This window comes from Manis javanica, chromosome 4 (genome assembly GCF_040802235.1).
Source record: "Manis javanica isolate MJ-LG chromosome 4, MJ_LKY, whole genome shotgun sequence".
Classification (NCBI taxonomy): Eukaryota; Metazoa; Chordata; class Mammalia; order Pholidota; family Manidae; genus Manis; species Manis javanica.
This window is the reverse complement of record NC_133159.1, coordinates 32,741,886-32,759,007: the sequence shown is the minus strand read 5'-3', so window position 1 is coordinate 32,759,007 and position 17,122 is coordinate 32,741,886. Positions and strand designations below refer to the sequence as shown.

The 17,122-nt window shown below is 37.2% G+C and overlaps 1 protein-coding gene across 5 annotated transcripts in view; it reads left to right on the top strand.

Annotated features, from left to right (window-relative positions):
• The window catches only part of FOXJ3 (forkhead box J3), a 151,624-nt gene that overhangs the window by 9,984 nt on the left and 124,518 nt on the right, over positions 1–17,122 (top strand). For all 5 annotated transcript variants that reach the window (XM_073233755.1, XM_037002286.2, XM_073233754.1 and 2 more), the window contains exon 2: positions 15,864–15,924. In XM_073233755.1, the coding sequence (XP_073089856.1) occupies positions 15,864–15,924 (61 nt within the window). The remainder of the gene's footprint in view (positions 1–15,863; positions 15,925–17,122) is intronic.

The following is a 17,122-nucleotide window of genomic DNA, read 5'->3' as shown; positions in this document are numbered from 1 at the left end:
TTTTATGGTTCAAATAAGAATTTGGAAAAATGTTAATCAGAGCACTTTTGAAGAGCAGTTGAAGCACTTTGTGCTTAAGTATTTTTTACTTTCTAATCAGTCTGATAAATTATTTGATGATAATCTTATGGGTCAAGTTGTGGTTGTATTAAGTGTTTTGGGTTTTTCTTTGCATTAGAATTTGGTCATTTAGCTCTGCTGATCAAGAAATTAATTTTAGTTGCTCAGAAACAACCAAGACCTTAGGTTTACTTACAGCAATTACTTATCAATAAATAGCACCCTGACCTAAAAATAGCACTCTGATTTATAATGAAAAGTAGACTCAAAGATCTTCGTATGCTTCCATTTCCTTGGCAGGTTTTTAGTAAGAAAAACCAAATTGTTACTGCTTCTTTAAGGTACTGTTTTTGTCCAGGGACATTGGACTCATTAATTTCTCACTTGTTTGCTCATTTATCATTTGCTGTGTCCTAGGCACTGTATAAAATATTGCGGACACAAGTAAAAGACAGAGTCCCTATCAGCAATGATTACAGCTTTTAGTTTGGGAGGACATCACAGAGATACCCTTGCCATATGGACGTATCCTGGGATTTCTTCTGTTTTCTAGTTTTTCACTAAAAAGGTGGAATGACTAGCTTGTTTTTGTACTTAATGCCTTTAGTGGTGTGGGTAGATGTCTTTAAGAGAAATTGATAGCTTCATAGTTATTTCTCTTACTGAAAAATACTGAAAATCATTGATCTAAAGAATTCCCTCATATAAGGAGCATTTCTTACTGAGGTAGATGACTAGGCATTCATGTTTACATCAGATTTACTTTGGGAGCATAATTAAGAAACCTTGTATTGGTTCTTCTGGGATGGAGACAGTGTCTTTCTGCTTTTATTCTCTCAATTTAGTACTGTACATGAGGTATCATACTCATTATATATTCATTACACTGGTAAATGAAAGGATATTTCATGATTAAGCATAATGTTAAGAATTTACTGCTGATAGAAATGTATCAAAAATTACATTTTGTCTAATATGATGAGATACATAGCAGTTCCTGGAGTCTTAAGAGTTAATCCTTTATTCAGGCCAGTGAGATTTCCCACTAAAACACTTGATAGGGAGTCATTTGGCTACTCTTAGAACACCTGCAGTCCTTGATAGCTGTAAGGTAGCCTGTTTGTTGTTAGTTCTAAATGAGGGAAAATTTGCTTCTAACGTCATCTTTTTTTCCTAGTCCTCGTCTGTGGAACAGTAGAGACCTAATTTGCCTTCTTTAACCAGATAACCCTTCAAGTATTTGAATGTGATTACTCATTCAGCAGATATTTCTTGAGCACCTACCTACCTATGCAAGACACTGTCCTGGGCATTGTGAGAGATCCAAAGGTAATTTAGAGGTGTAGTCTGTTTGCAAAGAATTGATACAACGAAAGCCATGGGTTTGTTGAAAAGAGTTCTGCTTATGATGATCAGGAAAGTGTCATAGAGGAGATATGTTTGAATTAAGATTAGTGATGGGGCATTGTAGGCTGAAAGCGTAATAAAAAATCTGTAGATGAGTAAGCACAATGTAAGTTAGAGGAGCAGCAGAAGCCCAGGTTGGCACTTTTACAAATTGTCCTCCAGTATATTTAAAATATTCATTGTTGAATCTTCAGCACCTGGAGGAGTGTTTGGCATATAATTAGGGCTCAGTAAATATTTGCTGAATGAATGAATAAATGGTCTCCTTTGGGAAATACTGAATATCCACTTCTTGAAGAGTCACAAAACAAATTAGGATATTGAACACTTTGATAAATCCTCTAGAGGAAAAAGTGCTCATCTCAAATTTATTTTACTATGGGATGACTTTGAACAACTCTTGAAATTCTCTAGAAAATACTACACTGGGATCTCTGTGGTAGAGGTGACACGAAAGGTTGGGAAATTCTTCTTCATAAAAAAGACACCCAGTTAGTTTCTTCAGTCATTCTGTGCTTGACATTTGGCTTCTAAACTCCACACTAGTCTGGTACTCCTCCCTGCAAGCATTCTAGCTTTCAAGTGTTCCTAAAATGTGGTGCTCAGAACAGAACAATACTCCGGTTGTGAACTAACCAGGGAAGAGTACATTGGATTGCTACCCTCCTTGATTTGGGTGCTGTGCTTTTAATGAAGCGTAAGATTGTATTTTGTTTCTTTTTAGCAGCTGAGTCATTCTCCTGGCTCATATTCAGTTTCTCATATTAATTTACAAGAAGTTCTTTGAGTAGAGTCAGAGATTTCCTACTGGTAGAGTTAACAAATGACTACCATTTTCTTCTGATTGAGTCTAGGCTATTTTCTCAGAAGTACTAGTCATTCTTAAGCTTCCTGAAATCTCAGAAAGAAAAAGAGAATTAATTGTTCAATACTGGAGTTGACCAAGTAACATGAAAGCCCAACTGCACTGCTGAGTATACTCAGGAATAGATCAAATATAATGAATCCCTGTGTAACTATCACAGAGTCAACCTTTATTAAGCTATTTGCCACATGTTTCAACTGTTTTCCTTTTTTCTTAAGTATTTTAAAGAAAATCATTGACATTATCTTTCACCTTTAGAAACTTCAGTGTGCATCTCTAAATGAGGTAGACATTTTCTTACATAATCACATGCTATAACTTTATCTAACAAAACTAACTATATTCCCTAGGTATTTGAATATCTGGTTCATCATAAAATGTCCTCAGTTTAAAGATGTCTTTCTACAGTTGGTTTTTAATTGCATCAAGATCCAGACAAGGTCTAAATGTTATAATTGGTTATGTTTCTTGTCTCTTTTAACCTAACACAGCCCCCCATTACTTTTTGTCATTTCATTCCACCCACTCCTTTGACTCTTCACGTCTCTACCAAGTTCTGTTACTGTTCCTTTTGAGGTATGTGGATAAAATGAAGGTTCCTGCGGCCAGGATTCTCACCTGACCCTGGTTGGCCAGCTCACTACACATGTGTGGGCAATATGTTGTTATTGACACTATATAAAGAGCCCTGCCCAGTGCTCTGCATGACATGGTGGCACAGCTGTGAGGCTGCAGGAAAGCAGAGTAGAGGCTGAAGTGGTGTGGCAGCACTGAGGACAGAGACTGGGATGGCTCTGCAGGCAGAGAGGCCTAGAAGACAGCTGTACAGGCAGAGAGCCCAGAGAATGACTCTGCGGGCAGAGAGGCCCAAAGGACAGCTGTGCGGCAGAGAGGCCCAGAGGCGGAGACCGGCTTGCTTGCTGTATGCAGACTCACTCTGAGTGGACGAGATGTTAGTGATTGACCTGCCACCATGGAAAAAAAGTTGGGTATAATACTTTCACCCCAAGAATGTTCTACTGTCATTTCTTTGGTTACATTGAATCCATAGTGAACTTGCCTGGGGCTGAAACCCATTGGCAAGACAAGCTGTCTGTAAGAATTTTCCTTCCTTTGTGGCGGTTCAAACTTTTTGGGATATTTATTGCATACAAAACGTGTGCTAGGCATTGTGGGAGATAGAAAGGTTAATTTGACATGTACCTGGCCCACTAGGAGCCAGTAGTCCAAAGTCAGAGACAGATGCATGCAGAGACTATATGAAGCAGGTGATTGGCCTTCAAGTTGGTCATGCCTTGCCTATATAACCATTCTCTGCTTTTCTTTTTACCCTGCCTGTGGAATCTTCTTCATACATTACTTTTATAATGTCCTCAGGAATCCACAGTTGACTCCCTCTTAATCCAAACTATACTGTTTTGGCCTGGCACTCAGTGCTCCCGCTAGCTCCCACCTCTACCTAAAGTGGAATTCTTCAAACCACAAACATCTTTTTTTTAAACTAAATTTTAATTGTGTAGAGTTTCCATTTCTCACACAAGATTATGGATATTTTGAGAGCAGAAATCTTGTTTTCTTCCCTGTGTAATTCTGGGAAAGTTAGTGCTTTTGGAGAGTCCTGGAGCCATTTCATAATATGTCCATGGCAAACTAATTTCTGTTTGTTTTTAGATGTGACCTTCTCAGTGTAGCTGTTGAGATAGCCACTACCTATCAAGCATAACTGGCAAATGAAACCTTTCTGCTGTCCTTTTCCTAAAATAATAGTTAAGTTGTTCATCAGAATTATCTGAGACACATTTATTTAACATAATCCCAGGTTTCATCCTAGACTGTGGAATCAGGATTTCCAGGGATGGGATAGAAATAATTCTTATAAAGTTGGCAGTGGTTTCTAGACTGGCTTTGGGGACCACAGAGGTCCCCAAAATTTTCATTTTGTTAAACAGTCCTGGCAATGGAGACTCTAACTTCCCATCTTTTCAGTTTCAGTATGTCATTCATCTTGACAATCAGTACATTCTGACATGTTCAGTTTACTTCTCAGGAATGTGGTAGGATCTCTTGCTTTGAGCTTACACCATGCAAAGCACATGAGTCAAATGCCGAAGACAAAGATAGAGGATCCAGAGAGGTGGCATCTTGGTTTTCTAAATATAACTGAGCTTAAATATAAGGTCTCAAAACCCTTCAGCCTTCTGAAAGCTTATTCTTTCTCTGTGTAGTGAATACCTTTAAAAATTTAAAATGGAAGAAATTCAGCATTTTTTGGAGTGGACAATCTTTTGAATTTTTCATGTTTCATGTATATTCAATAGTGGTGATTTAAACATTAATGCAATTTACATCGATATACCTTTGTCCGATTTTCCATAAAAATAAATCTACAAATTGGGAAAAAGTTCTTTATTAGACCACATGATTAGATTTTTGGAACCAGAAATTGTGGGTCAGTTGAGCCAAGCGGAAAGACTGAAGCTTCAGGATTATCTAGTGAGTTAATGACAGACCCAGAAATAGAATCTTGTGTTATTTGCTTGGGTTATAGTTTGGTCTGAAGAGGATGGCCTGTGATCTGTTTACATAAATTGCAGGAAGTAAGGTTTGGGTTTGGAAGAAGTTATAGCTCTGTAATGTTTGGCCAAGAAGCTCCCTTCCCCCACATTTTTACCACCTGTTTTATTGACAGCAGTCCTAAAGTATGGAGGGTAAAGAGGCAGTTAGTTCAGACTTACACTTCCTACTCTTAAAAAATAATCTTTAAAAACTAAAGCCGATTGTTGGTTGGTATACTTTTTTTCATCCTCTGTTACTAGAGAATAACAAGACCTTGGCTCTGGCTTTGTTTTAGGAAGGGTTATAGCTTAAGTAGTTAATTTGTAGAAAGTGGCACAGTGGTTTTCCTGTAGTTTTTTCAGGGTGTATACAGGTGTTTTAAAATATTTTTATTAAATACACTTTATGAACCATAAGTGTATCTTCATTTGCACTTCTAAAAACAGTATGGTTTGGAAATAGTGGAGCCCACCAAAACAAACAAACTTTCCCGAACTACTAATGAATGGTTCGGGGGGGGGGTTATAGATTTGAAAATAATGGCTATAAATATAAGATCTCTTTCCATTTATTTTCATTCTATACAATTTGTAGCTAAACTTATTTCCCTCTCCTAATTCTTAAATCCCCTGCAGTTTGATTTTTGTTCAGAGTCTGATTTTGTAGAGTTGCTTTCTGGTGAAGTGTTTACTCTTCCCTTCCTGCTCCAGCCTGAGGGGATTAGAGGAGGAGGAGGGTCTTGTGGCACCTGTGAGGGAAGAAGCAGGACCTTAAAAGAATAATATTTGTGTGTGATGGTTCTAAATGTGCTTTTTAAAAAGTAATATTTATAAATATGAAGTAAATATTGAGATGCAATTCACATACCATGCAGTTCACCTATTTAAGTGTAAAATTTAATGTTTAGTATATTTATAGGGTTGTGTAACCATCACCTCAATCTGATTTTAGAACATTTCCCTCTCCCTATAAAAGAAACCCCACACCTATTAGCATTCTATCCCCTTCTCCCCCTAAGCCCTAAGAAACTACTAATTTAATCTAACTACTAATCCATAATCCAACTACTAATATAAGTTACCCACTCATTAGGTAATGGGCATTTGGTTGTTTCTACATCTGTGCTATTTTAATTTACTGATGCTGTGAACATTCCTGTCCAGATTTTCTGTAGATGTATGTTTTCATTTCTTGGATATATACCCTAGGATTTGATGGCTGTGTCATGTGGTAACTGTTTAACTGTTTTTTTTTTTAAATTAAGGTATCATTGGTATACAATCACATGAGCAACATTGTGGTTACTACATTCCCCCCATTATCAAGTCCCCACCACATACCCCATTACAGTCACTGTCTATCTGTTTAACTTTTTAATGAGCTGCCAAACTGTTTTCCAGAGTGGCTGCACTGTTTTACCTTTCCACTAGCAATGTATGAGTTTCAATTTCTCCACATCTTTGCAACACTTGTTTCTGTCTGTCTTTTTGATTATAGCCGTTCTGGTGGGTGTGACTTTCTATCTCTTTGTAGTTTTGATTTGCACTTCCCTAATGACGAATGATGTTGAACATTCATGTACTTATCGGACATTTGTATATCTTTGTAGAAATGTCTATTTATATATTTGTCCCACCCCTCCCTTTTTATTTGCAGCCAAACCTTGAGGTGTATCTCTGAATCTTTGCCCATTTTTAATTGTGTTGGCTTTTTATTCTTGAGTTGTAAGGGTTCTTTATATATTTTGGATATCTAACTTGCTCTTCTAACTGTGGATTGGTCCTAAATTACTTGCTTGGAGGCTGAGAGAAGTGGTGCATACAGACTATATTAAAAAGATCTGGTGAGTTTTCAGTCAGAGCTTAGTTTTTTAAAAATTTTTATTTTGGTATCATTAATCTACAATTACATGAAGGACATTATGTTTACTAGGCTCCTCTCCTCACCAAATCCCCCCCACATACCCCTTCACAGTCACTGTCCATCAGTGTAGTAAGATGCTGTAAAATCACTACTTGTCTTCTCTGTGTTGCACAGCCCTCCCTGTGCCCCCCCCCAACACTATACATGCTAATCGTAATGCCCCCTTTCTTTTTTCCCCACACTTATCCCTCCCTTCCCACCCATCCTCCCCAGTCCCTTTCCCTTTGGTAACTGTTAGTCCATTCTTGGGTTCTGTGATTCTGCTGCTGTTTTGTTCCTTCAGTTTTCCTTTGTTCTTATACTCCACATATGAGTGAAATCATTTGGTACTTGTCTTTCTCCACATGGCTTATTTCACTGAGTATAATACCCGCTGGCTGCATCCATGTTGTTGCAAATGGTAGGATCTGTTTTTTTCTTACGGCTGAATAATATTCCATTGTGTATATGTACCACATCTTCTTTATCCATTCATCTACTGAAGGACATTTAGGTTGCTTCCATATCTTGGCTATTGTAAATAGTGCAGCGATAAACATAGGGGTGCATCGTCTGTCTTTTTCAAACTGGAGTGCTGCATTTTTAGGGTAAATTCCTAGAAGTGGAATTCCTGGGTCAAATGGTATTTCTATTTTGAGCATTTTGAGGAACCTCCATACTGCTTTCCACAATGGTTGAACTAATTTACATTCCCACCAGCAGTGTAGGAGGGTTCCCCTTTCTCCACAACCTCACCAACGTTTGTTGTTTGTCTTTTGGATGGTAGCCATCCTTACTGGTGTGAGGTGATATCTCATTGTGGTTTTAATTTGCATTTCTCTGATGACAAGTGATGTGGAGCATCTTTTCATGTGTCTGTTGGCCATCTGAATTTCTTCTTTAGAGAACTGTCTATTCAGCTCCTCTGCCCATTTTTTTTTTGAGAGGGCATTTTTCATATTTATTGATCATATGGTTTTTAGCAACAATAAAATTCTGTATAGGGGACTCAATGCACAATCATTAATCAACCCCAAGCCTAATTCTCAACAGTCTCCAATCTTCTGAAGCATAACGAACAAGTTTTTATATGGTGAACAAGTTCTTAAATAGTGAATAAGTGCTTACATGGTGAACAGTGCAAGGGCAGTCATCACAGAAACTTTCTGTTTTGATCACGCATCATGAACTATAAACAATCAGGTTAATTATTTTCTTGATTTTTATACTTGATTTATATGTGAATCTCACATTTCTCCCTTATTATTATTATTTTTTAATAAAATGATGAAATGGTAGGTAGATACAAGATAAAGGTAGAAAACATAGTTTAGTGCTGTAAGAGGGCAAATGTAGATGATCAGGTGTGTGCCTATAGACTAAGTATTAATCCAAGCTAGACAAGGCTAACAAAACATCCCTGGATGCAGAAGATTTCTCTCAAAACAGGGGGGGTGAGGTTCTAAGCCTCACCTCTGTTGATCCCCAATTTCTCACCTGATGGCCCCCCTGCGACTGTGCCTGTCTTAGGTTGTTCCTCCCTTGAGGAATCTTACCCGTCTCTGGCTAACCAGTCATCTTCTGGGGCCATACAGGGAAATGTAAAGTTGGCAAGTGAGAGAGAAGCAATATTGTTTGAAAAGGTTAGCTTTTTACTTTTTTTGCAGATTTATGCCCTGTGTCCTCTGCCCATTTTTTAATTGGATTATTCCCTTTTTGTTTGTTGAGGTGTGTGAGCTCTTTATGTATTTTGGTTGTCAACACTTTATCGGATCTGTCATTTATGAATATATTCTCCCATACGTACCTTTTTGTTCTATTCATGGTGTCCTTTGCTGTACAGAAACTTTTCAGCTTGATATAGTCTCACTTGTTCATTTTTGCTTTTGTTTCCCTTGCCTGGGGAGATATGTTCACGAAGAGGTCACTTATGTTTAGCTCTTAAGAGATTTTTGCTTATGTTTTTTTCTAAGAGTTTTATGGTTTCATGACTTAGGCTCAAGTCTTTGATCCATTTCGAATTTACTTTTGTGTATGGGGTTAGACAGTGATCCAGTTTCATTCTCTTACATGTAGCTGTCCAGTTTTGTCAGCACCATCTGTTGAAGAGACTGTCATTTCCCCATTGTATGTCCATGGCCCCTTTATCGAATATTAGTTGACCATATATGTTTGGGTTAATGTTTGGAGTCTCTATTCTGTTCCACTGGTCTGTGGCTCTGTTCTTGTGCCAGTACCAAATTGTCTTGATTACTGTGGCTTTGTGGTAGAGCTTGAAGTTGGGGAGTGAGATCCCCCCCACTTTATTCTTCCTTCTCAGGATTACTTTAGCTATTTGGGGTCTTTGGAGTTTCCATATGAATATTTGAACTATTTGTTCCAGTTAATTGAAGAATGCTGTTGGTAATTTGATAGGGATTGCATCAAATCTGTATATTGTTTTGGGCAGAATGGCCATTTTGACAATATTAATTCTTCCTAGCCAAGAGCATGGGATGAGTTTCCATTTGTTAGTGACCTCTTTAATTTCTGTTAAAAATGTCTTATAGTTTTCAGGGTATAGGTCTTTCACTTCCTTGGTTAGGTTTATTCCTAGTATTTTACTCTTTTTGATGCTATTGTGAATGGAATTGTCTTCCTGATTTCTCTTTCTATTAGTTCATTGTTAGTATATAGGAAAGCCACAGATTTCTGTGTGTTAATTTTGTATCCTGCAATTTTGCTGAATTCCGATATTAGTTCTAGTAGTTTTGGAGTGGAGTCTTTAGGGTTTTTTATGTACAATATCATGTCATCTCCATATAGTGACAGTTTAACTTCTTTACCAATTTGGATTCCTTGTATTTCTTTGTTTTGTCTAATTGCCGTGGCTAGGACCTCCAGTACTATGTTGAATAACAGTGGGGAGAGTGGGCATCCCTGTCTTGTTCCCGATCTCCAGAGCTTAGTTTTTATTTTATATTTACTCTCCTTCCAACTCTTGAGGAACTTAGTTTATTCATTCATTGAAAAAAAAAGACTGGTGACCGTGTACCTGGTTTGGGGGATATAACTGAAACAGAGACTTAATCTGTATTCTAGCAGAGGAGAAAGAGTAAAACAAAAATAGTATCAGGTGGTGGTGATAAGCATTGTGAAGAATGAAGCAGGGTAATGGGAATACAGTATGATGAATGTTCTAACATACTATTTTTTCTTGAATTCTTGATCTGTTACTCTGTGCTCTGACTTCTTGACCTCACTGTACTTCCATTTATGTTCATTCTATACAATTTGTAGCTAAACTTTTATTTCCCTCTCCTAATTATTAAATCCCCTGCAGTCTAATTTTTGCTCTCCATAGCCACAAAACACACACTCTGTAGTATTCATGATCTATTAAAAGCCAGTATTCTTTTCTCAGTTTATATCCATCTTCTGGTAACATTTATTGCCTATCTCCCCATGTAATCATTTGCTGCTATCTCCTGTACAATTTTCTGTAGTTTTTTTTTTAAACTAGCTCCTCTCCTCTTAATAGACTTCTCTAATGTTAAGTTTGGCCTCACTTTTTCTTGTAGTACCCTGTGATGAATTGATCATGCTCACGTGATTTTAATTGTTTCCTAAGAGCGTATGACTCCCACATCTCACTTTTTCAGACTGCATCATTGTCCTCAGGTTTAGCTAGTGGAGCTAAGATGAATAGCTGATTGCTACTCACTCAGCATGATTCTTCTCCCTTCACTCCTTCCTCTGGGAGATTTCTCCTGTCCAGGCTGATTATATAACAGGCTATTTCCATGACTGCTATAATTATTTACCTGTGACTACTGGTATTAACAACAATTCATAATGCTCAATTAATCAAAGGGGTTATTCCTTCATGGATGCTAGTGAATTTTATGTTTTCAAGTCTTTTCAAAGGTAGGTCTGAATTCAGAAGTAAAAAAAAAAAAAGGAATAGTCTTTGATCTCTAGTGTTAATTAGCACTTATTTCAACAAATTTATAATCCTTTGTCTGGTATTATAATGGTGCTTTTATTCAAGCTACTGTTAACACCCCCTGAGGCATGAATTTCCCTTTTGTACAGAGGAGGAAATTAAGCCTTAGAGAAGTTAACAGTATACCCAAAGTCACAATTAGTATTTTGTTCTAGGTCTTGATTTAAGGTTATGAATGTTTATAAATTTTTTGTAAATTATATGCATTATATCTCTGTGTAGGTGGGAGAGAGGAAAGAGGGGCTCATAAGAATTACTTAGGAGGTTTTTCAAAATACATAGACCCTTTTTATCACCTTCTCCCAAATAATGTATTATACAACTTTTGTTAAACATCTGCTTCCTAAATGTGAATTGTCTGTAATTCTTTAGTATATGCTTGAAGGCTACTTAAAAGGAATTCTGTATTCTTCTGTTGGTGGTAGGATATAATATGGTAGTTTCTACTGGAGTATACCCATCAGTGAATGACTAGTTTTTGCTACCCATATTCTGGTTGTATCATTCACATGAACTTTCTTGCATGTTGGTTTTCAAAGGGCATCCCCTTGGGTTATATAAATTATGAATGTAAGTGAATGAGTTAATGTAATTGTTCAACTCTTGTTAGCTCCAGAAATGTGAGTTTGTAATTTGGAGGACACTTTGAGATTTTCCTGATCTCACTGTGAGCCATATAGCCTATTGTGTGCTTCCCATGTTGCTGGTCATTTGCTGGGATAGGGAGAAGATTGGTGGTTAACTAGACTGGTGTTCAGGATATTATTGAAGAGTAGTAATTTAGATTAAAAATGGAGAATACTGAAACTAAGGCATTGAGACTAGAGCAGATTAGAAAGATATCTAGAAGTCAGAGTTGGTAGTAAATGGTAATAATTGGGAGGGGTTTGATATTTGGGGGACTCAGTATATAAGATCCTTTTCCCTTGCCTGAGTTCTGAATTGAGGAATAAAACAAAAAGCAGATGAAAAAATGAAATACTACTGTTTTTAAAATAAGTTTTTTATTGAGATAAAAATTCATGTATTGTAAAATTCACCATTTTTAAGTGTATAGTTTGGTGGTTTTATACTAAAGGTTTTTATTTAAAAGATTGTACAACTAACACCACCATCTAATTCCAGAACATTTTCATCACTCCAAAAAAAAAACTGTTAGTAGTCACTACTGCCCCTTCTCTCCCACTGCCCCCCATCCTGCCACCTGCCCCATCTCCTGGCAACCACTAATCTACTTTCCACCTCTAGGGTTTGCCTATTCTGAACAGTTCATATAAATGGAATGATACATTGTGTGGCCTTTTGTGTCTGCCTACTTTGACTTAGCATAAGGCTTTCAAGGTTCATCCATGTTGTAGGATGTAACAGTACTTCCTTTTTCTGGCTGGATAATATTCCATTGTATAGTACATGGATATTATGGATTATATGGATATATAGATAGGCAACATTTTGTTTATCCAGTCATCAGTTGATGGACATTTGGTTTATTTCTACTTTTTGGTTATTATGCTGCTACAAACATTTATGTGCAAGTTTTTGTGCGAATGTGTGTTTTAAATTCTTTTGGGGGTACATATGTGTATACTACATGTATGTGTATAAATATCCCAAGAGGATTTTATATATATGTGTATATATACACAGACACATGCCTAGGAACAGAATTGCTAGGTCATATAGTTAATTCAACTTTTGGAAGAATTACCTTTGGTTTTGATAAAACTGATACTGTAGAATATAGAATGTGACTTAGGTTTAAGAGGCAAATAAGCTAACTTTCCACATTTTTGTATCTCTGCCTACCCAGTGTAGATCATGGGACAGCCCACCTGATGATGAATCTAGATTGTTAAGATCAGCAGAGCAAGCACTCCCAGATCACTACCTTGTAGATCCTGGATGTAGAGACCTGGAGTTAATTCTGCTCACTAACCAAGTTACCTCTTTGGTGTGGAGTAGGCCAGGAGCCCTGGGGTGTTTAGAGAAGTCATTCCTCATAGAAATGAAGAGTTGGAAGACAGCGTTCTGATCTAACGAAGGAAAAGAAAGGGGTTAAACTAGAAACCTGAAAGCCATTCTTACATAAAGGGCTATGCTATTTTATCAAGGTTGGGAATACATTAAACAAAGATGATGAATTCAGTTTTGGACATGATAAATTTGCAATTTCCAGAATGGAATGTTAGATATTTATGTTTGGAGATCAGGAGATTGATTCCTGCTAGAGATGTAGATTTGAGATTTATCTGCATACAGGCAATTGAAATACAGAAGTGGATAAATCACCCATAAAGTAAAGCAGTAGGGAAAACTGTCTAGTAATTCCCATATCTTGGAAGTCTTGGAGGTTTTGATTCTGCCAACTGATGTTTCAACTCTCTCTTACTCTGAGTGGCTTGTTTCCTTCTGGATTTTGTGGTTTTTGATTGTGAATTTATTTATTTTGGAACCTAGCTGTGGGAATTCTTCTAGGCTTAGATCAAGGCAAACTCCCCAGACAGGATTTGCATTTGCTCTGTCAAGGTTGGATGTGAGAGCTAGCTTTCTGAAACTACCCTAAGCAGAATTCGAAGTATGAATCTTTTTTTTTTTTTTGAGTGGGCATCTCTCATATTTATTGATCAAATGGTTGTTAATAAAATTCTGTATAGGGGGGTCAATGCTCAATGCACGATCATTAATCCATCTCAAGCCTAATTCTCGTCAGTCTCCAATCTTCTGAAGCATAACGAACAAGTTCTTACATGGTGAACGAGTTCTTACATAGTGAATAAGTTCTTACATGGTGAACAGTACAAGGGCATTCATCACAGAAACTTTCGGTTTTGATCACGCATTATGAATTATAAACAATCAGGTCAAATATGAATATTCGTTTGATTTTTATACTTGATTTATATGTGGATCCCACATTTCTCCCTTTATTATTATTATTATTTTTATTTTTAATAAAATGCTGAAGTGGTAGGTAGATGCAAGATAAAGGTAGAAAACATAGTTTAGTGTTGTAAGAGAGCAATTGTAGATGATCAAGTGTGTGCCTGTAGACTATGTGTTAATCCAAGCTAGATAAGGGCCTTAAAACATCCACGGATGCAGATTTCTGTCAAAACAGGGGGGGTGAGGTTCTAAGCCTCACCACTGTTGATCCCCAATTTCTCACCTGATGGCCCCCCTGCGACTGTGCCTGTCTTAGGTTGTTCCTCCCTTGAGGAATCTTACCCGTCTCTGGCTAACCAGTCATCTTCCGGGGCCATACAGGGAGATGTAAAGTTGGTAAGTGAGAGAGAGGCCATATTGTTTGAAAAGGTTAGCTTTTTACTTCTTTGCAGATTTATGCCCTGTGGCTTCTGTGCCCAGCACTTGTCTCGAGGTATCTTTACCACCTGGAGGAATTACGATGCTCTGTAAATTCGATATGAGGCACGAATTCTATTTATGGGTTGTAATTAGGAAGGAAGAAGAAAAGCTATAGAGGTATCATATGGAAGAAAACATGGGAGGATTGATTATTTCTTTGCCGTATCTTCTTGTAGAGTACCTTAAGCATGTATGAAGTATGAATCTTTTTAAACCATAATCTAGGTGAGGGTCAGTTTATGATTGTAAATATTAGGGGAGATACATACTATTGTGCTGCTCTCATAGTCCCTTATCCCCTCACCAGCACTCAGTGCCAAGGTTAAGAACTTTTACTTGCAGTTTTCTTAGTAACACCTGGACTTTGCTTCTTGTACCTTGGGCACCAGTTGGCCTTGGAATTGCAAGCTGAAGTGCACTGGCAGAATGCCCTGAAGGTGATAAAAGCTGGTTTCAGTACTCTGCATACTTCTCTAGTTTCCCTCTTTTAGTTTTTGGCCTTGATCATACCCTCTTTTCTTTCTGGTCATTGATTTAACTTATAAAGAATAAAAATATTTTAGCCACTGTGTTTTTTACTTTCAGTGGTCATGTTGATCAAACTAGCTGTCTACCATTCTGACAAAAATGGAAGTGTTTGTCTCTTCAACACGTGTAGGGAATTAAGTCAGCGTCTAAGTCAAATGTTATAAACTTGGGACAACATCCAGTGTTTTGTCTCGCCCCCACAGTATTTAAAAAATAAAAATCAGGAGATTTCAATAAAAAATTCTGATATCTTGCTTCTCTTGAGAAATCAGAAGTTCTCAAAATACTGGGCTTGCAGTCCGGTCTAGCAACAATTGGCTAGAACTGGGAATAGCAGCTGATCCCTTTAGAGTGAACATGTTTTCTTTAGTTGCATACAGTCTTCACCATTTGTGCAATGTATACATATCCATTCCAGCTTACCTCATTCATGTTATCTGTAGACATTTGTTGATCATCCTGTGCCAGGTAATAGTGCTGATAGACAATTAATGTTGGCTCATTGATTTATTTAATTCTAACAACTAACTGCAATTTATCCCTGCTGAATAAATAATTATGTGGGTAGTATTATCCCCAGGTTACAGATGAAGAAACTGAGGTTCAGTGAGGTTATACAAATTCTTCCAGGTCTCATATTGTCATAGCTAGAATTTGAACCTAGAACTTCTTACTCAGAACTCCTTCTGTACCAGTATAATTCTTAGCTTTTTTTTTTTAAAGCAATGCAGCTGCTATTTAGGTGAAATCATAGTGAAGTTCAATGTATAAAACCAATAGAGATAGCACTGCTTTGATGAAGAATAGGTGGGGTGGGGAACAATTATGTGGGAATGGGAACCTGCATGGTCAGCTCTTTGGTAGCCTTTTAGACACCTCTCTGGAATCCCTAGGATTCTACAAAACAGTTTGGCCACACTTTATAAATAAACATATTGATGTGTTAAATTTTATGAGTTCTCAGCTCCTTTGGATGTCACAGTTATATAGTGTGCCTCTGTCTCTTACGCTTTCTGGTATTTCTGCCGTCTTCAGTGTAATCCTTTTTATCAGTAGCATTTTTTGATTCATGTGGGTATATGCTCATACAGGTGAATCTTCTATTTATGTTTTCAGAGTGTTTTAATTAGAATTGTATTGTGATTTATAGTTTAATTTACTTTGGAGTATCTGATAACTAACTTCTTTACCTTTCAGATTCTCTTTGTGGCCAGATGGGTTTGTATGGACAGGCTTGTCCATCTGTAACTTCATTAAGGTGAGTGCTCTTCTTTTTCTTTATTTGAACATGCAACATTTATGAAGTTATGCTGGTCAAGTCATGTAAGAATGAATTCCAAGGTGAGGGTCAGAATAGAGTATTGTAGTTTGTTTTGTCATAAAGTGCAATTTGGTGGGGTTGGGAGATATTTTGCTTACAGAGGTATTTGTAGTAATGGGATCTGAGTCTTTTCTTAATCTTCACTTGTGAATTTACATACATATTTTTGTACATGAAATCGTGTAATTTTATACTTATTTGTCATGCCCTTTTTTTTTAAAGCTGATCTGTTTTCACCTTGTTCTAATTAGAAAATAAGTAGTACATTTTGGTTGCCTTTGTAGCAGATTATTAAATAAGATACTAATTTCAACCTCTTAAAGGATTTGTAAACATGATATCTAGATTATCCTCATTTGCAATAAGTAAGTGCAATGTAAAAAAAAGCAACTAAGTTGTCATATACAACCCTGTGGTTTTAGGTTTTTTTGAAGTTGCTAAATACTTTCTACAAATTAAATCTTATGTGAAATCCAGTGAATAAAATAGATAAATCTGGGATTTTTCTGCTAGCTTGGGCTTCTGTGTTTTACCCTCACAGTTGACCCTGAGGGATTGTTGTAGTTCCCAGAACACAGTTTGAAAAAAATAATCTGAATCTGATCTGTTAATTGAAATCTTTCAGCCTATAATATGAAGTGTTGATGGCAGTGCCTACCAGTTATGTGTGGTGTTGGCAGCTGTTTCATTTATTCATTCAACATATTGAGCACCTAATATGTTGTCAGGTACTACTATAAATGCTGGACTATGGCAATGAGTGTAACAGATTAAAGTCCTGTAATCTTGGAGCTTATATTCTGGTGAAGGAACAGTGATAAGGGCCAAGGTGAAAAACGCAGTAGAGGGGGGGAGTAAGAAATACAGGGGTGTGTATTATTTTAGATAGGGTAGGAAGGGAAAGCTTTAGTGAAAAGATGACATTTGAATGAAGACCTGAAGGAGTGGTGAAATACGTATATTGGGTATGTGGCAGGTGAGCATTCTAGGTGAAAGGAATCCAGGAACTGCCAAGGCAGGAGACTTGCCTTGTGTGTTGGAAGAAGAGTAAGTAGGGCAGTGTAGCTGGAACTGAGTAAGTGACGAAGAAAATTGGAATTGCCCAGCTTTGGAGGGCAGAAGGAGAGAGAAGAGG